At 37.5% G+C, this 21,062-nt stretch overlaps 1 protein-coding gene across 2 annotated transcripts in view; it reads left to right on the top strand.

Annotated features, from left to right (window-relative positions):
* Positions 1 to 21,062, top strand: part of LOC145478369 (myoferlin-like) — a 67,171-nt gene that overhangs the window by 1,776 nt on the left and 44,333 nt on the right. The window contains exons 2-27 of one of the 2 annotated variants that reach the window (XM_081456375.1): positions 939 to 994; positions 1,117 to 1,208; positions 2,255 to 2,360; positions 2,809 to 2,945; positions 5,395 to 5,449; positions 5,734 to 5,865; positions 5,966 to 6,028; positions 6,659 to 6,709; positions 7,252 to 7,282; positions 9,633 to 9,703; positions 10,209 to 10,265; positions 10,369 to 10,419; positions 11,154 to 11,200; positions 11,515 to 11,597; positions 12,379 to 12,428; positions 12,948 to 13,001; positions 13,658 to 13,726; positions 14,382 to 14,425; positions 15,418 to 15,494; positions 15,642 to 15,742; positions 16,050 to 16,163; positions 16,395 to 16,494; positions 16,946 to 17,142; positions 17,686 to 17,792; positions 18,576 to 18,651; positions 19,762 to 19,872. In XM_081456375.1, coding sequence (XP_081312501.1) covers positions 939 to 994; positions 1,117 to 1,208; positions 2,255 to 2,360; positions 2,809 to 2,945; positions 5,395 to 5,449; positions 5,734 to 5,865; positions 5,966 to 6,028; positions 6,659 to 6,709; positions 7,252 to 7,282; positions 9,633 to 9,703; positions 10,209 to 10,265; positions 10,369 to 10,419; positions 11,154 to 11,200; positions 11,515 to 11,597; positions 12,379 to 12,428; positions 12,948 to 13,001; positions 13,658 to 13,726; positions 14,382 to 14,425; positions 15,418 to 15,494; positions 15,642 to 15,742; positions 16,050 to 16,163; positions 16,395 to 16,494; positions 16,946 to 17,142; positions 17,686 to 17,792; positions 18,576 to 18,651; positions 19,762 to 19,872 — 2,132 coding nt within the window. Of the gene's footprint in view, positions 1 to 938; positions 995 to 1,116; positions 1,209 to 2,254; positions 2,361 to 2,808; positions 2,946 to 5,394; positions 5,450 to 5,733; positions 5,866 to 5,965; positions 6,029 to 6,658; positions 6,710 to 7,251; positions 7,283 to 8,774; positions 8,928 to 8,966; positions 9,704 to 10,208; positions 10,266 to 10,368; positions 10,420 to 11,153; positions 11,201 to 11,514; positions 11,598 to 12,378; positions 12,429 to 12,947; positions 13,002 to 13,657; positions 13,727 to 14,381; positions 14,426 to 15,417; positions 15,495 to 15,641; positions 15,743 to 16,049; positions 16,164 to 16,394; positions 16,495 to 16,945; positions 17,143 to 17,685; positions 17,793 to 18,575; positions 18,652 to 19,761; positions 19,873 to 21,062 lie in introns of those variants that run through there. The other variant, XM_081456376.1, reaches the window with a different exon arrangement.

Below are 21,062 nucleotides of genomic sequence, written 5' to 3'. Positions count from 1 at the left end.
CAAAAGCGTTGTTACTAGCATTTAACTTAAAAGCGGTCATATTTCCTTTACGTGATGTGTAACAGGTGCTGCGATATGCGAGTTACAAGGTTTAAGTAACAATCATATCAACCAAACCAGGTGTTTTCAATGGGTTCTTAACCACTGGGAACTTTAGACACCTTCAGTCGACAAGCCCAGTTTGTAAAGAAATTTATGTTATTTCAGTGTAATTCTGAGTGAGTGACATTAGTTCGAACCTGGAATATTGTGAGAAACTTAAATTTTACATTTGGAGAATGTCCGTATTCTCTCATTGAATGAACGATTAATAATGTCGAGCGTGAACTTTTACGTGGCTGGCACAGTAGAAAAGCTCTTCACATACCTGAAGGAGTAAAAAGATGTGTAATAGAATTAGCATGACAGTTTGGACATGTTCATCAATTTTAGATAAGAAGCCACGACCATGCCAGAGGTTGTTATTATTATTATTTTCTGCGATACTTTGGGAGGTGTTTTCAAAATGGCCGCCCACAATATGGAAATGGAACTAGAAATGATGACACTCAAAAGGAGATATTAATCCGAAGTTGTCTTATTAAACACTCTACTGTCTAGTATCCAGGGATAAAATTCAATTATATTCGCGAAAACAAAATGTTAAAAAAGAACGTTTATAACGAAAGGATGGTTAATTTGAAGCCCAAGGGCTACTTTTCCATCTTTCAGGAGTTGATTACTAGGGGAGAATTCCTGTTTTAAACTACAGCTTGGCTATTTAGGAGTCAAACCAAAAAATAAGGAAAGTTGAAGCGGTGAATAGTAGACAGACTTGATTTTTAGGCGACTTATTAGTTTCTAGCTTCTCGGAAAATTTCAAGATATAAATTAATATGAGGTCTCATTTGTTTTGGCTTCCCTGTCTTCACATATTGTTACCTCTATCTCCCTGGTAGGTCAGGAACAGAAGACAGACGTTATTAAAGATGAACTCAATCCGGAATGGAACAAGGTAACTAAGTTCATGGCACCATTATTTTATCACAATTTTGAATGACTGAGAAGAAAACTGGGTTAGCCGTTATGTAATTTTTCTGTTCATCACCAATGCGCGTGACTGTTTGCTTTATGTAGGAATTTGAGTATGATCTCAACGGACAAGAATTATCGGCTCAAGAAACCCTTTCGCTCAAAGTTAAAGACTGGGAGAAAATAACACCTAACCGGTAAGTATAGCTGATTTATTTGAAGCGTTCCTTCGACCCATCCTTGAATCCTCAGAAGGATAATAAACGAATAAATTAATAAGACTCTCCACACAATAAAAGCTTCAAAGTGGTAATTACTGTGCTGTTATGTTTCAGTTATCGTTCTTGTTTTTTCAATTAAACGAAAATCATGAACACAGCTATTTAAATATTTGTTCACTGTTGTAGGTAAGTCCATTCTAAACCTTAGTTTCTCTTCACTTCTCTTGTATGTATGTATGTATGTAAAACGACACAATAATTACTGTTTCTCATTAGCATGCACGAATATCGTGATAGCTAAGGACGATGAATAAATGAATTGTATCAATTAACATTCACTCTCTGATCGATCCCCTTTGTCGATTGACAATTGTTACCTTACTCTCGTTGACTATAAGGTTGCCGGATTCCTACTGGATCTGCATTTTTTCGACTACCATATGTTTTACAAGCATTTTTGCGAAAGCAATACTATAATCGCGTGATTTTGATGATGTTACGTTTCTTCTGCATGTAATATATTCAACGGAAATAAATATACAGTTGATACTGGACTTTACATCACTCCGCTGATTAAATATTGGCCTACATTTGTGGGTAATGTACATCACTAGTACTAAGAATGTTGAACGCGAGAAAGTTCGGGAGCTTGATAAAAGAAAAAAACGTTCCCTTAAATGTTGCCTTTTAAACTTTAAACTCGATCCCCATAAACCGGAGTGAAGTAAACTGATTTCACTCAAATGTTGCGTGATTATGATAGTGTATGCGTTAAACAAGCTTGCTAGCCACGCAAATGCGTAAAATTAAGATAAACAACGACAGCTTGAGCACATCGATTTTTCATTAAGTCACGATCATGAGTCGCAATTAACCGATGGAAACATATAGTATCATTTTCCATAGACACTTATTCTCTTATAATTGTCTACTGCTTACCAAATGTATAAATATATTTTAATTACTTTTATTATTTTTGGTAGTTGAACATTAATAAACTCCGGGATCTCTTTTTATGGCAGTCTTCTCGGCTCGGCATCACTTCCTTTAAATAACCTGGTCCGCTCGAAAAGTAACTCGCTGGACACCGAGGTAGACTTGGTAGACGGCCAACAAAGCGCAACGCCCGTAAGTTTTATTTATTTGTTCAATCCTATTTTGTTTGTCTCAGTTCAATCCTATATATTGAGCACATTATTGTAGTGGATTTTCTCTACAGAAAGACTGGATGAATATCATGGAAAGAATAAATACTATCTAGGAAATACTATAGCCTGTTCTAGGCGTTTGGTTGGTTTGGAGGCAGTGCGAAAACCGCTGAAGAAAAAAATAGTAGGGGATTGGGACGAAAAGCAATAATAAAACACCTTTAACTTTTCCCCAAAGCTCTCCCAGGCAACACTGAGTCCTTCCCTAGCTGTTTTTTCTCGCCGATTTGGGCGCTGCTCCCTAACTAACTGAACATCTGGAATAGGCTACAAAAACCAAAGAAAGTGGTGGCTAAAATGTTTTATTCAAACCGAAAGTACTCTTGTTGAGCTTACATAAAATAAATCTGCTGGGTATTCGTTTGCAGGCCAAACTCAAAATCAGTTTAACTTACGAGCCGCCGCCATCCGCCAAAGGAGACGCTCAAGGAGGTGAAGCTGAAGGAGATGAAGAAATGGAGGAAGATGAAGAAATAGGGGAACCAGGCAAACCAGGAGCTACAAAGTGAGACTCTACTGACAGAAACGTTTGTGAATATTTTAGTTCTGCGGTTGTTTAACGCCGTCAAAGCGAATTGTCCTTTTTGTTTCTTTTATTCTGTCGTTCAAATTTGATTCAAAACTCTTGCTGCTTCGTCCCACCCTTGACACTGGTTCAATATCTTTGCTTTTAATTCTGATTGGTTTACAGCGCCATTTTAGTTGTAGTGTGACTTCTCTACGGCAGTGGCATTACTTCTTACCAATCAGATTGTGAGCTCGAGATTTCTATCTATCTTTCTATCATCTCAAAGAAATCGAAAGCGAATAATCCAATTGTTTTAGCGGAATTCTAACTGAAATAAACGTAAATAATAGTTTCCAATTATTTTTCTACATACGCATTATTGAACTTTACTTTTAATAAAATCGCACGGATTCAGAATTGTCCTTGGTAAATTTGCAGTTGTTTACGCGCGCGCACCCGTTTTTCCTATAATTGCAAGTTTTTAAAGTCAAGAAACCGTTAATGGAACCGGCAAAACGATAGAAACGTCGCATTTGGTGGACGACCGACAGCCAGTGCACTCTAATGGTTGATAGTATACGAGTAGCTCAGCCAGTCATATTGCAGCATTTGCATGAGTATACTAGTAGAATTCTACTAATATGAATAAGAAACGCTTTGCAACAGGTTCGCAGGTAACCGCGTTAATACCCCCGCCGAAGGAAATAAGGAACAAGACGCTTTGCTGCGTGTACCCAGGCAGTCTTTATACTGAGAAGCGATAGCTGTATTGCAATTGAGCTAAATGTTCTGCATTTGAAGTTGTACGAAATTCAATCGAATTGATGTGCTTAAGCTATTCTGCTTTTGATTGCATTTCTTGGAATCGATTAATAGCTTATTACTCGTTTGCAAGTCTTTAGGGTGTGAAATGAGTCAAGGTCTTTATATCAACCTATAAACGTTTCAGTCTATTTTCCTTAGCCTTTGTCACTGTTATTTGCGTTTCTCAAGCAAGCGAGACATTTTGAATTTCATTGTTATGGCGATGCGTGACATTGACCTACGAACGCGGTTGTCGAAATCATATACTTATCTCGTGATTTTTAGCCCATTTAGAAGTTAAAGTATTAGGAAAAGTGCTTCTGTAAATGCTTGTTTGTTCAGTACAGATAATCAGTCGCCTAGATAGCCAAAGTAAGTTCCAGATGTTTACAATATTTTCCGGCCGCAATGTAGACGTACCGCGGAGGTACACCAACATGGCGGTTCCATACTGGTCTCTAAATTTGTGCAAAATATTTCGACGAACATCTGAGCTTGGGTAAACGCACAGACCTAAAAATTCGAGGAGTGTCATCTTTATTAATCTCCTATAACATCACAATTTCTTGATTTTATCCACTAAATGGTTTTCGAATAAATTTTTTATTGCGTCAGGATTTCGTGACAGTGCAAACCAAGAATTGTTTTGCTGGGGTCACTGACATACATTAGTTTCTTTCAGCTTAAATGTACAATAATTCGCTACATGAGTTTCACTCTTGTTAAGACACATAACTCTGTTACAAGCAAATAACGAGAGAATATCGTTTAGTTCGAGATTTTATCTTTATTATACTTTACGAAGTTTCTCAGAGCATTTTATTTAAGTGTACTCGAACAGATGAATTCGTAAACAAATTCTCTAACCTTTCTGCTCTTGTTGCTCAGACGTTCTTGAGCTCGTGCTGGGATTCTGCTTGATTCACGATCACGTCTAAAACTACGGAGACGCTTCTGAAGATGCTTTTTATCAAGTTGAAGAGTTGATAGCCCCGGTTGATGACTCCCTTGGTATAACACGATTCATGATTCACTCAAAATGTTCGCTCGTAAATTGATCTCTCGTAAGGCTTGCGGCGACCCGTTCCGAAAACGCTTAACGTCCTTTAGTGTTGGTCTACCTTGAACGGTGTGTTCGTTTGTATGTGATTTCAGCGCCCTAGAAATCATGGAATCCGTGGTAACCTTTCTCGACGACAACCTCCGTAAATTCCATGTGCCGTACGCATGCACAGGGAGCGCATGCGCTTTAGAGACCAGACGGCGATTTATGACTGAACGCGGAAAAAAAGAAAGCCGAAATTTAAACCCAGGCGTCACTGCCTGGGTAATAGTGAGGCGTCTTATTCCTGTGAGGTAGGCGGAAAATTGTCTTCTAGATGAAACGGAAAATGAGGCATCTTAAGAAACTAGAACAGGAAAGCCAGCAAACCAATGGAACCATTTTAAATATATGAGCTGCTCATCAATCATATTAATTAAGGCTCTTCTTCTGTCTTTGTCACTGTATTTCTTTCGTGACTTTCAACAGAGACGCAATATATATTGTAGTCGATGGATGGACGCCAAAGAAGTTCAGTTGTAATATATAAAAAGGTAGATGTAATAGTGATAATTGTCATTTTTAACTTTATTTTTATAGAAGGAGGCGTCGAAAGAAGAGGAAGGCGTTATCAAACAAACCGCAAGATTTCCAGGTATATGCATGTAACACAAAATTCTCTGGCCCATTTCTTTCCCTCTTCCTCCCTCAGACATATGGCTTTAGGTCAAGCAAGTGAATAGAAAAAAAGGAACTAAAATTTTTTAAACCCCCTTTTTTTTTTAATCAAATGCATTTGACGCTTTGTAATATACCAATTTTTAATTTCAATCGAAGTGATATACCAATTTTCAAAGATCCAATTTCCTTATTAAGTTTCAAAAGAAAAGCACTTTCGGCGAAGCGTGTTATACTGACTTGCTGGTTTATTGTCACCAGATCCGCGTTAAGGTATTTGAGGCCCGTCAATTATCAGGAGGTAACATCCACCCTGTGATTCGAGTGAGTGTGGCAGATCAAGACAAAGACACAAAAATCAAGAAATGTACAAACAACCCTGCATTTAACGAGGTTAGCTGTCCTAAAATACTTTTTTTTTGTTTGTCTTAAAACTGAACTTAAGGATTGTTCAGTTAAACTTGTGGTATAATTTGCTTTCTCTTTCCCGCAGAATTTTTCATTTAGTTTTCATGCATCGCCAATGGATTTATTTGAAGAAATAGTCTCGTTTGAGGTGAGTATACGTACAAGATTCCTTGGAGGAATAACGTTTTGGTTCGACCGTGTACATTCTAGTTCCTTTGTTTAGGAGAACAGTCGTGGAATGGTCATCTTGAGGAGATGTGCGAAGAGAACAAAACTACTTTCTCTGCTTCCGTCACAGCAACAAATTTAATTTTACGGTCCATTATAATGAGGGGGTTTTGAGTAACAAGGCAACATGTTCATTTATTTCAAGAGAACAAGGTATATTTTTGGAATTAATTTGAGAAAACAAGGGATATCTCTATTGTTAAGGGAACCTTCACAATCCATTTTCGGGAACAAAGGAATTTACTAATTGGGAACAAGGTAGAAAAGCTGAAATTTTCAAGGGATCAAGGGAGCATGCTACCCCCTCTGGGAAGCTTTTGGTAAAAGCTCCAAAATTATGCCTTGACTATTAAAGCGGAAAAGAATTCATCTTCTTCGGAATAGTCAACATAATATTTAAATGCTCTCTAAATCGTTTTGTTTGGAGTCAAATATACAAAATGTAACTGAGAGCAACCTTTTCAAAGAAAAATATTACTAGAGCCTGGAACAGGCTAAATCTGGCCCTTCCATTTTGCTTGTTCCTTAGCCGGTTTCTCATTTTTTACAGGTTTTCGACTCGAGGAAGTACCGTAAAGATGCCCTGGTTGGCTACTTTGAGGTACTATAAAATAGAGAATTTCAATTGGATCGAACAATATGGAACAAAGAAAATACAAATGTATTATGGAATAAATCCTCAGTTGATTCTTACCAATAAAGTAAAGGATTCTCTAAGTGTGAGGCGGTTGTAGCAGGTAACACAAAGCAACGATTACTATACGAAGATTTTCTAACTCAAACGTGCAATATATTGAGAGCAGTGTCTTTCTTTTCCTAGTTTGTGTTGCGAATACACGAATGAAAAGCAAAAGACGAACGATCGAGAAGCGAGAAGTGCGGGCGTCGAATGAAGAAAAGGGTTTTCCCTGTTTCGCCTCTTTCTTTTCTCGTTTCTTTCCTTAATTTGCATAATTCTGACTTTTTCAATCGCGTGGGGTATTTCAGGAACACAAACCGACTGCTCGTAGCCATGCAGGCTCCTTTCTATTTATACGACGTAGTAAATGAACTCTCTAGATCTCGTACATGTACTCAAAAACATAAGATGGTATACATGTATACGTTTATCGTCATCTTATGCAAGTTTGAATTATATTTCAGATGGATGTTTACTCTATATACGATATGCCAGGTGTGAGGTTTGATAATAAGACTTAGTTTTTAATAATAACAGTTTTTGTCAAATCTTGTGACGTCAAAGCACCTAACAGCTACGGGACGTTCAGATTTTTCAATAAGAAAATAAAGCGTGCAGATTCAGCATATATGAAAAGAAAAGTTCGCGACTGTAGCAAGACAACACCACAAGATATACACCAGTGTGGCACTCTACTGGAAAATACTCAAATCTAATGAGCAGGAAAAAGATGAAATTAGAAAAAGCCGGTGTGGACGACGCGTGATAAATAATTAACCTAAGACACAAGACGAATATAGATTTATGTCGCTGGCTCTTTTAGCTCTTTTATAAAGAAGAGAAGCCTTAAAAATGTCATCTACATAATTATTTACTCATTTCAATTATAAAGAAGTGATAAACAAGAAAAATCTAAATAATTAAATAAAGTATTCAATTTATTTTATTTATATATATATATATATATATATATATATATATATATATATATATATATATATAATGAAGTTAATGAAAGAAGCAAGGACGGACAACTTCTGAATGACATTTTCATTGGAAGAAAAACTTGATATGCCCTGAGCGGGATTTGAACCCACGTCCCCCTGATTACCGGTCGGGTGTGATCACCACTACACTATCAGAGCAACCGTGCTGGCTACACGGCCAATCTAGATAGCGAATGGAGATTTACGTGGTTCTCCCGGGCCAATGTTTTTCTCCAACTAGATGACACTGGATCGACAGGAACGACGATTCACGGGCGGACGAGAGAGAAGGAGACAATTTAATTACAAGTTAAGTGGTCTCTCGAGCCAACAGCGCATCTCTGCCCACAGGAGGATCACAAATGGATTCACAGTCCAAGCCTCGGTCAGACGTAGTTAATTAATGAAGTTAATGAAAGAACCAAGGACGGACAACTTCTGAATGACATTTTCATTGGAAGAAAAACTTGTTATGCCCTGAGCGGGATTTGAACCCACGTCCCCCTGATTACCGGTCGGGTGTGATCACCACTACACTATCAGAGCAACCGTGCTGGCTACACGGCCAATCTAGATAGCGAATGGAGATTTACGTGGTTCTCCCGGGCCAATGTTTTTCTCCAACTAGATGACACTGGATCGACAGGAACGACGATTCACAGGCGGACGAGAGAGAAGGAGACAATTTAATTACAAGTTAAGTGGTCTCTCAAGCCAACAGCGCATCTCGCATCACACCCGACCGGTAATCAGGGGGACGTGGGTTCAAATCCCGCTCAGGGCATAACAAGTTTTTCTTCCAATGAAAATGTCATTCAGAAGTTGTCCGTCCTTGGTTCTTTCATTAACTTCATTAATTAACTACGTCTGACCGAGGCTTGGACTGTGAATCCATTTGTGATCCTCCTGTGGGCAGAGATGCGCTGTTGGCTCGAGAGACCACTTAACTTGTATATATATATATATATATATATATATATATTTTTTTTTTTTTTTAAATTTTTAATTACATAATTTATTGAATTTCAGCACTCGAGACATTTTTAACTACAGTCAAACCTGTATTAGGCGGACACCCTCGGGACCCGTGCTAGTGTCCGCTTAATACAGGGCGTCCGTTGAAAACAGGTTCCCTCAGAACTCGTCTTAAAAGGGTCATATTAATATTCGTCAGTATCAAAAGACCTTGAAAGGGTCAAATAGCATTCTCGTGAACGGTCAAGGCCCCTGAAATACCGTATTTCCATAAACAATGACAAGTATATGATGTAAAGCGAAAGTACTTCTTACTGTCAGAAACATATCTATGCTAATTATTTTAAAAATGGTCCTGTAACCAGGTGGTTGATTCATGATTGAAAAACGTTACTCTGGTTTAAACAAATGTAAAAATGTTTGTAAAAATTTTTTTGTAAAAGTCCCAACGTTTCGGCTAAAACTTCAGCCTTCATCAGGGGAAAGTGACAAGGAATTTGTTTAAAAAGCACGTTCTTATACTATGCAAATCGGCAAATCGGAGCTAATTATATATGTTCTGTCCGTTAGGGCTAAATTTAAAAATTCGTGCGGCAAATGCATGTCATCAACACGGTTCAGCGGATTCCTACAAGTGTTAATTTCCCATGCTTCTAAAATACGTCTGTTGCACCAATTTGTGCTTGTACGTAAAATCTTTGAAGATTCCCAGGAGATGGTGTGGCCAGAGTGTAAACAATGCTAATTATATTCTATATATTTTTTACTCGCTCGGAGAGTTCGAAACTTCGTAACGTTTGATCGCTAATTTTTATCAAAAGATCTATTTCTAAGAAATTACTCATAATTCTTTAGATTAACAATAATCCTTTGAAATGTTCCAGGTCATAGTTTTATTCGTAAGTGGATGCTATTAAGTAACCCTCAAGATAAAGGAGGAGATGAGAAAGAACCGGTTGGTGTGGTGATTTTTCTTTGAAGTTTTTCTCTTGGCTGTCAGATCAGTCCTTGTTAATGTCATAATGTTAACAGCTTTTTCTGAGTGAACCTTGAATAGAAAGAAGCAAACATGAAATAGACAAACCAAGAAATAGACAACCAACAAATCGTAGACGCTATAACTTGCTTATACCTGTATACGTACATGTAGGTAATTACATGTAGATACATCTCAAACCAAGAAAATATAATCTAGTTAAGATTTATGATATTTCGAATTGGAAAGTTGTCTAATTTGTTATCCTAACCACTTTCCCTCCTATTCGATGTTCTCCTGTCAAAGAAAAGTCGATGAGGAGTTAAAAATTTTGCAAGCCTTATAACACTTCGAATGAAGGTTCGTAATTAACGACGAACATGTATGGACCTCTTTGGAAAACCGCACCAGCATACAAATATTCCTAATTAGTTATAGAGCACGAAGTTCTGTCAATTTCTGAAGATTTTATTTTTTTAACAAGGGTAAAGGAAAGAGCGCCAAAGGAGTTCGAGGCACTGCTAAGGGTGGTTCGCCTGCCGTAAGTGTTACGATTAATATTAAATTACAGTTTCATCGTTTGATACTCAGGATCTACATACGGTGAGAAGATAGCAAATTCGTTGTTCTGTAATTAATTTTAGGGTTACCTCAAAGCGTCTGTGATTGTGCTAGGACCTGGGGACAAGCCACCAGTAAGTATAACTTGTTATCTTAACGTACACTAAAAACAGCGTCCGAGTGGTTTAAACAATACTTTGCAAATACATACCGCTAGCTACATACTCAGCGGTTTCCAATGAATTGAGTGTCGTAAAACCAAAACCAAAATAATCAATTTAGCCAATCACAAAGGACACAGACAAAGCAATGAACCAATAAAAAATCGAAGTAACTACATGTAGCTGACACTTAGAGCGGGAAAACGAGTGCCAGTGAATCATAGTTGGTTTCAGTTTTGCTTCAGATTGGAAGAAAAAGTGGTGCGAGTTTTGTAAGCCAATCGTGTAGCGTAGTTGATGCAAAACTTTTGGTTTTGTTGTTGTTGTTGTTGTTGTTGTTGTTGTTTTGTTTTTTCGACATTCAAATGAAAACCGCTCTAAGTATTCGAGACAATTTTATTAATTAGGCAATCATAGTTGCTCTGCCCCGTCTCTCCCCTCCATTACCTTATCCAGTTCTTCCTAAGTGATGTCAGAAATTTTGTTGTCAGATCGGAGCCGAAGTCGAAGGAACTAAAGCCATAAAAAGAAAAATCAACAATCGGTATTAAGAATTAACATTTTTCACTGCAAAGTCTTCCTTAAATGTTGGTGGAACAACATTGGAAACAGCATCTTGAAAATCGAACCTTTACCGCTATCTTGTGCCGGTAACCTCCAACCATGGTCGTTTTTTATTTGTTTGTTTTACATATTTTGCTTTTTAGCCTGTGTCTAAACTCGCAGGAGAAGACGACTCTGACGACATAGAGGCGTGAGTAATTTAATGCTATCAAAATAATTTCCGTTCCCAAAATGTACCGAGACATCGATCTTTGTTGAGGCAATCTAACGATTGGGTGACAAAAGTAAAAAAAAAAAAGACTACTTTGAAAGAAAGACTAGATACGATTCTGTTATTTGAGAATTTAGTAGCAACAAATTTATTTTAAGTTTTATAAAGTTCTACATCTGGACAAAAATGAACGTGAACCATGTCAGACTATCGCGACACTTGGATCACCAAGATATAATTCATAAAAGGAAAGATTTCGAGTGACTTTTCTTTTTAACCAATTCTTTTAACAGAAACCTCCTCAGGCCTACTGGAGTTGGTCTTCAAGAAGCAGTGTTTACTTTGAGAGTTTATCGAGCAGAAGATCTTCCACAGAGTGAGCTCTTATTTGTGATTAGTTCCTTTCCTTTATTAACCCAACCTCGTTCCTAGAGTCTTCGTTCTCCTTGACCAGCGGTCGGAAAACGAGAGCTCCGGGAGCAACCATTTTGAATAACCGAATTCTGCCCATCCGGTTTCACTACGCAGTCTCAGATTTTCTTCATCTGTGGCGCACGCCTGAAATGGTTGCTCCCAGAGCTCTCGTTTTCCGACCACTGGTCAAGGGGAACGAAGACTCTGGGAACGAGATTGTTATTAACCCGTTAATTTCTAAAGATTATCAACACCTGCGTTATAATAACTCTAAATGAATTATCAGCCATTGAATAAGCTTATTTTTCCAAGTATCAGGTAAATAAGAGACAAGCCGAAAGAAAACAACTAGTCAACTGGAATAATAAACCTTTTTAAGGGAGAGGATAGAAGTTAAGAGAGTTAATCTCAGATGTATGCCTTATTCCCAAAGCAATCTCTCTCAAGTGGTTTTCAGATCACTTTTAATTTCGGATATCCCAGAGAGGTCTTGAAATAGCCAGTCCTGTAAGTGACGGGGTTTTGCTTACGCGGACAGCCCAAGAGGCATTGAACGCTTTTACATCCTCCACGAAAACATCTCAGTAACGTGCAAGGTGCATTTTCCGCGGAAGAACTTGGTACTATTTCTAAAAGTAACTTGATAGGAATTACCTTGAAAATGATTTGATACGAGAATAAAACTAACATTGCTTAGAGAAAATAGAAGCACATGATGAAAATTATTGATTTTGCTTGTGTAGTGGATACCGCATTGATGCAAGGTGTGAAGAAATTTTTCAACATGCAGCAGGTATTTTTTGTTTTGTTTTGTTATGGATTTTCGAAATACAGTTCACGTATTTAGAGTAAAAAACTTGCTAACTGTAGAAAAGGTAGGCCAAATTATTAGCTTTACTATGGGACATAGCAAACTAGAATGAAAACCATACTATAGGGAAAAAAATGCAAACGCATACATGGGTCTAAATTCCTCTTATCGTTCAGCAAAGCTATAGGTATTCAAAAATATTCCTTTCAGAAAGATTTATTTTTACTCTTACTGGATAAACCCGAAGAAGATATTAATTATGTAACTTACTAATAGGGTGGAGGTCATTTGCAGAAAAAACAACAACATACAAACAAAATATAAACAAACGATTAACCCAGAACACAACAAACGAAGGGTAACTACAGGTAAGCCGACCGAAAACCAAACAATTCAGGACGTACTAATTGTTTGTTACAAAGACTAAGAAAGAAAAAGAAAGGAGTTAGTTATATTCTACTTGTATAACAATTTGCTTTTATCGTTTTACTTTCAACATAGGGCGATGAAAAACTGGTGGATCCTTACGTTCTTTTTCAATTTTGTGGGGAAGAGGTATAGTATATGTACCACGCAGATCAATAGGTGAAATTTGCTCCTCAGCTTCGTGTTACAGTCGTGCCTGTCAGAGAAACGAAGGCAGAGTTATTTCTACTTCATTTGCAAACTCACGGAGATACTCAACGCCAGAGTATTAGGTTATTCCATGGGGAACTTAATTCCCACCTTTTCCCCTCCTGTTAGGCCTCGTTCACACTGGCGACGCAACGATATAATGACATTACGGACATGATAGCTTATGTCGCAATGTGAACATCGACATAAAAGCACAAGGAAAGATCAGCATTTCCCTTATGACGTTATGTTCAAGCTTTTATGTTGCTATTATATAATTATATCAGGATGTTCACACTGCAATCATAACGACATAACGTCCTCGTTATGTCGTTACGGTGTTTATGTCGTTATGTTGCTAGTGTGAACTAGGCCTCAGACGTTTTGCTTGTTAACAATTAACTCATTTCCATGTTGTTGAATATACCAGTACGTTCTCCCAGATGCCATATAAGTAAATCTCTTGTTATACTCCTTACCTTGCCTTGACCATACAAAAAAGTTTAATGATATCTTAAATGTGACACTTAAGAATTGTTAGTAGTATTCTGAGAAAGCGGCTATTACATTAATAATTTCCAATTTTTTTACGGTAGAATCGGACTTCTACTATGTACAAGACGGACTGCCCGGAATTCAAGGAGACAATAAGAGTTCCTTTCATGGTAAAAATATTGCATATCTTCCTTACTATCTTATGGCAAGTAAAATTGGCATGTTTTTAGGTGTTTTCAATTGAGACGTTTTCATTATCACAAGGAAAAATGTCACTAAACGTTACATTCTTATTGATTTAAATACCAGACCGAGTAATGGCTTCCTTTAAAAGTAATAATATTCAAATCTACTTTCTCGGAAGGATAATATTTTCTCAGATTTTCACCGTGTGACATTTGTAATTCAATTAACAGGGGCACCCAACGACCGTTTTCTCTCGAATGCTTTTAAAAGCTGTTTTAGGCTATGTGGAGTACTTTTAAAGCTCTGTAGGTTAATTTTAGGTTGCGCTAAAAAAAATTTATCTGTTCGGTTATTCTATAGGGGAACTTGAGTATTCTCGAATTTATTAGGGCTTTTTTGTCCATTTCCCGAAAACCTTAGGTCTTATCGCCTTTCCGAAAATGATAGCTGACCTTTTTTCGGTACCCAAAACGACATTTTTTACAATTCGAAAACAACAGACATTAAATTTCTCATATCACGAAAGAGCGAGGTGACAATTCTCTTAAGAAAATCAGAGGGGATTAAAGGTCTTCCGAACAGATAATTTACCGAAACGATCCGTTGGGTGCCCCTGAATTAATTGTTCCTCTATTGCAGTTTCCATCGATGTGTCAGCGAGTAAAACTGCAAATATTTGACTGGTAAGTATTATATCAATCACGAAAGACTGTATTTGACCGCATTTCCAAACACCAAGAAGAGAGTTAGCTAGAGTTGAAAATACGACGCGCAGCGGAGCATTTTTGACGAAATTCGAGGTGTTTGGAAATGTGGTCAAACGCTGTCTTGAGTGTGTAATATACCTTCTCAATCGAAACTAAAACTAAGGAGAAAACGGAGAAATAAAATCGTACAAATCAATGCTCACTAAGAGTAGATATCCAACCACCGTAACGGCCGTGATTTCCTATGTTTAAAATTGATGAATTATTAATAAAATACAATATAATAAACTTTATTTAAAAACGGTGAGGGTTAAAGCTACAAGCTGTGGGGCCGTGTAGAAAATAGAATTGAAAAAGATAAGTAAAAGATAAGTAAAGTTATTCTAAGTTTCTAAACACAGCTCATTTTGAAACTCGGTACTTTTCAGTTCTGTTGTTGCCGTTCTGTATTCAATAATAGAATTACTAAATTCCTATGATTTTTGCAAGTTGAGATATCTTGACCTGAGGAGTAAACCAAGCCTTTTTTCCCCATACTGAGTAAGATCTTTTGTCACTTGACATTCTTTATTCATGCCGTCTATAGACCGTCTGCTAGTAGGTCTGGTGAAATAATAAAATTAATATTACAAGGAGCTTGAGCTGCAGAAAAATTATCATAAGAAAAAAATAATTTACTTATTCAAAAAGGCTAGCACCAGACCTCAGAGTAAACCAGTGACCAAAAAAACGTGAGAACATCCCATTTCTTAGAACCTAGTTACTTTAGATATAAGTTTCAGGTCATTTTTGCCAGGTCGAGGGGCCTTTGTTGCACAATTGCAAATTTGAATGATGAAATTCGACAAAAAAGTATATTTGTTTAATTTAAGTTAGATTTCAACTGATAAACTGACAAGAAATCGACCTCATATACTACGCGATAGTTAAGGGATATCGTTAACAAACTCTGCATTGATTTCTGTTAGGGATCGACTGACTGATGATGATTGTATTGGAACGACTTTTATCTCTCTTCAATCGATTTCTGGACAAGGAGAGGAAGGTATTTTGAATATAATGAAAACTATATTGTCCGTTTCATATTTTAGCGTTTCCACCAGCCTGCCCTTCATGCATGCCTGCTTATTAAATTGAGATCACTAGCATGTGTAAAGCAGTTACTTAACGAAAGATTACTTTACGTCGTCAGGATTTCTTCCAATGTTTGGGCCTTGCTGGTTGAATTTCTATGGTTCTCCGAGGGAGTTTTCTGAACTCCCGGATGAATACGATGATCTTAACCTCGGAAAGGTGAGTTTCCGGCATACCCTAACTTATTTGTTCCTTATGACGTCAATCGAGTGTCACATAAAATGACCGACGACACATGGAGCTCCAAATATTCCATTCAGAACAGAACTGAGTGTGATGGTTTTCATACCAGAAAACATATTAGCAATATTGAGAGTTAGTCCATTACCTAATTTTCCTTCTTTCCCATCCAGACTGGGACGCCGAAATTTGACCTATCGTATTGCCTCTAAATTGGTTTATTTGCATTTTTATGTCTGTTTGTTAGAGTATTTAACCATTTCCCTCGTATATATCGTTTTTACAGGGAGAGGGAGTGGCATACAGGGGTCGATTGTTGGTGGAGTTAGAAAGCAAGTTGGGTGAAGAAATCGACAAGGCATTGGAAAAGATGAAAGGACCTGAACTTATTCGTGTACAGGTAACGCAATCACCCTCGCGTGAATTACGTTTAGACTCGAATATTACGTCATTTTACACACAGGTCAGTTAACAAACTAATGGAAATGCCGCGATCCAAAGGGGCACTGCGGACACACACCCGAAGGTTCTCGGCTCTCTTACTGGCTGTTATTTTCTAAAAATTCGATTGTTTTTGGTTCAATAAATGAATACGCATTGCAAACAAACAAACTTTACATTTTATTTTCAGCCATATCTCAGTCGCAGCAAATACAAGCTGTTCGCTTGTTTCTACGAAGCTTCGATGGTGTTTGATGTGGATGGGCCTGTTGAATTCGAAGTTAGCATCGGTGAGAAATTTTGCTTTTCTTCATTACTCAGTTGATGTTTAAGATGAGAAGCAGAGAAATCTTATCGCCACTTTATGCTTGGATTCAACGGTCAGTTCAGCCAAAACTGCTGTCCGCTGGAAGCTGTGATGACATTCATATCCCAAAAGTCCACCTAGAAATCACCAAGCGGTCTTTCTATCCTACTAGTGCGATGGAATTCAATATTATTGAATTCTCAGAGAACAGAAGATAATTTTTTAGTTAGATGTTAAATCAGACGTGTAATGATTTTCATATGTTTGGTTTCTATCTACAACGAGTGACGGTGAAATAGTTCCTTGCCGTTATAATAGGTTATTCTGTCTACATGCTAAACACGAATGCCAAACTTGCTGTTAGTCGTCTCCCTTAAAATTAAGTTTTTCAGTCAGACAAAAGCGTCTTACGCACAAAAGCTGTTATTTTGAAGGCAACTATGGCAACATGATGGATGAGTCCATGGCGCCTTCGAACACGCCTCCTTGCAACGCAGTGTACGATGGATGCAATTATTACTATCTTCCATGGAGCAGGGAGAAGCCTTGTGTATGTGTGGAAAGCTACTGGGAGAACATTGCCTTCAGATTGGAACCCTTAAATGCCTTGCTAAGGATTATTGATCGTGTGGTAAGACTGGCTATTGCACCGATATCTCTATATATTTTCTCTAACAAAGACTGATGGGGTTCTTGAAAGATTTCCCCGGAGGTCTTGTATGGGCTTTCTTGGCTACAGTCCGGCATCGCTTCCCAGGCTGGCGAGTCTTACATGTTTTGCTGTTCGTATTTCTCATTTGTTTTTCAAGGAGACGTGCATCGTCTCCCAGGATATCTCCTATGTTTTCCAGAGTAGCTGGAGGAGGTATTCAAAGTGTTATCAAAAAAGATCTGCAAATGAATAAACGATGCTGGTTTATAAGAATGCATGGCCATTTAATCTCATTGAGTCAGAATTTTGAAATTTTTAGTTTTTGAGAAAGGCGACTTTCTGAAGAACCGCTAGGGGAAACCTAAACGTCAATCCCTACGTAAAACAGGAAGAATGCCAACTCGACCTTGTTACCTGCATTAACGTGAGCAATGCAGTGATGTCGAAAAAATACTCTTTATGTTAGAACATGCTGTACAAGACCACTCAAGACATTTGCTGAACTACTTATTTGTTCTCCAGAAAAGCAAAATAGCAGAAGTAACGTACGTGATAGCCAGTAATGCACCAGAGGTAGACCGCGCTTCGTCGTTGTTCTCTTTACTGGATCAACTCATTGCAGACTGCAGGTAAAGAGGAAGGTCTCACCGGCTTTCTTACAGTAACGATATTCTAGTGTATATCCCTAATCCTTTCGTATACACCAAAATCTTTTCAAATCAACTTAAGCCTGTAGAAAAATAGATAATTTCTAACCGTCCCTAACATTACCAAAGAGATAAAAAGGTGAGAAACCCAAACGGATGTTAAAGAATAAGTCGAGACAAATTACGAATGAAAAGAATGCATAAAAAAACTGCGGCTTGATGACATATTATTAGGCTTGACTAGGCTTGATTACGTGATATATAAACACCGAAGTTACTCATTATCCTTGTTTGTTTATTCTTTTCGTTGTTGTTATTGTTGTTTTGTTTTGTTTTTTTGCGAAGTGATGGTGACCAGACTTTTTTCTGTAAGAAATTCCGCATCTACAACGTAGTATATATTACTGAAAGGGTACGATACGGCATCATAGCCGGGCTAACTGGATAATATTTTTTCATAAGCTATTCACTTTTGAAATAGTTTTACCCTTTTCAAATGAGCGCGAGCATTGAATTTCAATTTCAGTTCTGCAACCTCACTACAAAGTAGTTTTTCTGTGAAACTCCCAAGGATAGGTTTATCCAATTAGTTGTCACTGATTAACTAGTAATATCGAGATTAGAAACTACTTTCATAGTTTTTGGGTTATCTTTAATTAATCTCTTTAAGACACATAGGTTTAGGGTTAGGGTTAGGGTAGGGTTAGGTTAGGATTAAGACTTGACAACGAGCTCCAGAATGACTTGATTTACTCTTTTAAACAGTAACGGTCTGCCAAACTTGAAAGGAAAAGCAAACAAGCTAGATGCTAAGCGCCGTCTAGAGAGGAAAAGCGAACTGGTATATATAATGTTACCAATGGACCTTTTCGGTGATATGGTGGCCATTTTAAATTCTATTGTTTGAAATGGCTATTATGGGATGCTCAGGGGGCATATACATACAAACTTACCCCCTGCACAGCATTCCATAATAGCTATTTGAAACAATAAAATTCGAAATGGTCAACGTATCGCAGAAAAGGTCCATTAAATGAACGTGTATGGCATATTATAGCATGCCAAAGACACGATGTGTAAATGGTTAATTTTACTTTCTGAAAACATTTACAGAAATTAAAATATTGCTCACTTTATATTACATGCAAACAAGCAAGAATTGCCTGGTTTACCGACATATTTTGGTTTGATTCTAGATAAATGACAGTCGCGACTTCAGAAGAGTCATTTTTTGAGTCCCGAGATTATAAACAATTATTGGATGAGGTTTTTGTGATATCCAGAATAATCAAGGTCGAGGCAGGGGTTCTCAGCCGAAGCCGAAGGCTGAGGCTGATAACCCTTACCGAGACCTTGATTATTCTGGATATCACAAAAACGGAATCTAATACTTGTTTTATTATGCATAGAACGAAAAAAAAAAAAACAATATGGAAGTCATGTTTTTGCTCCTTCACTGACGGCAAGCAACACAAAGCGCGCGAACTTGACATGATTACCCTTAGAAATTATGTATCGCGGTCATACATGACATGATTACATGTGACCTTAGTGTCCTTGACATGATTATTCTATAATCTGAAGCTAGATGACGCCACAGGTGCTGATTTCGAAAATTCACTATACGCTTTCAGCCAATCAGAAAAGAGATAGTGAGTTCAATGTATAATAATCTAGTAAAACGGCCAATCCGCAATAAGCTGTATTATACAAATGACTAGTAATTGGAAATGGTACTTTTAGTTTAGTTATCGATCCCTGAATCACGAGATCGTGTGATTAGTTTTAAACGGTAAGGCCTTCAGATCAAAATAATTTTAACTCTGCATGAAGACGTTTCAACGATCAAGATGTGGGCAGTTTATTGATCCTATCCAATAAAAAGGCTTCGGGAAGGTAATATAAGGCTACTTTTTAATCAAACGTCTTGTTGTTGTTTTTTTTTTTTCAGCGTTCCATTGCACAGGAAGCCACCGAGTTAAAGGAAAAAGCCACAAGCGTCGAAGAAGCACTTTCAGACGTGGAGGAATTTCTTCAACGATTACAAGATCTTGCCGAGGAGGTGAGAAATGCCTTTAAAATGCCTCATGTTAAAAATTTGATTTCCAATTTCAAGTTCCTACGGGGTGAGGATGTTTCGAGCTCGTTGAATGAATGAATGAATGAATGAGTGAAAGACCTTTATTAAAGTGTCAATAGTACTTAGCTTAAAAAAAAAATCTAATTGGGGACACTATTTACACAATAAAATATACCTTAGCTAAAGTTAAAACTATTTACAATTTAATGAATAATGGATAAAATAAATAAGTAAATGATTCCTTACTTCTAGTGAAAATTCTACAGGTGTTAAGTTGTAAACCAGAAACGGGATATGCCTAATATACTTCAATTTTAAATAGGTATGTGTCTTGCTATTACATACATTTCCAGGAAAACCGATGTTTCTAAATGAAATAATACGGACAGCATAGGGTCAGAGCCAAGTGTCCGTATTATGGAGCTGTCTCCATTACTGAGGCAGAGAATACAAAAATTCTGCATCGTGGTTCCTCTGGGACCAAGTGAGCTGTCTGTAATAATTATATTAATGTCCTCATTATAGGGCTGTCCGAAAGGAGAGGTTCGACTGTAATTAAAGTGTGTTGCAGAATGAAAACGGTTCATGAGTTAAATAACTTCCTATAGCTTAGTTGCGTCTCAGACGTGCATTTCGTAGAATGTCCATCACAGCGCACCGAATATGTCTCATCTTCCAGCAGTAAATGATGGGGTTTAAAGACGAATTAAGGAACGCTATTGTCACCGTGTATATCGTTAACCTTTTTACAACGGTAGTTACTCCAAAGATTGGTACGACAGCATAGAGGCAGATATTTGGTAAATAGCAAAGCACAAACACAAGATACACGTAAAATGCTCCAAGCGCAGATTTTCTTATCCTTAAAGCATTAGCCATTTCATCGCCATTCTGTACTTGAAGCGCACTGATTGCATTTCGGTGGTGTCGAACGGCCAGATATATCTTGTAGTTAAGAAACGTTGTTGTTACCAAACAACCAACATCAAAAATGGTAAAAATTACGGTAGTAATATTTATCGGACTCCACAACATTACAAGCGACAGGGACAAACTGAAAACCCATAATGAGATCACCACTTTAGTAACACGCTGGTGAGTCATAACTTCTTGGTATCTGAGATGAAGATAAATTGCCAAGAACCTGTCTAAACTCATGATCATAACTCCGA

The sequence above is a fragment of the Orbicella franksi genome, chromosome 2 (assembly GCF_964199315.1).
Source record: "Orbicella franksi chromosome 2, jaOrbFran1.1, whole genome shotgun sequence".
In the NCBI taxonomy this organism is placed as follows: domain Eukaryota; kingdom Metazoa; phylum Cnidaria; class Anthozoa; order Scleractinia; family Merulinidae; genus Orbicella; species Orbicella franksi.
Note: the sequence above shows the minus strand (reverse complement) of the source record. Positions and strands in the feature narration are given on the sequence as shown.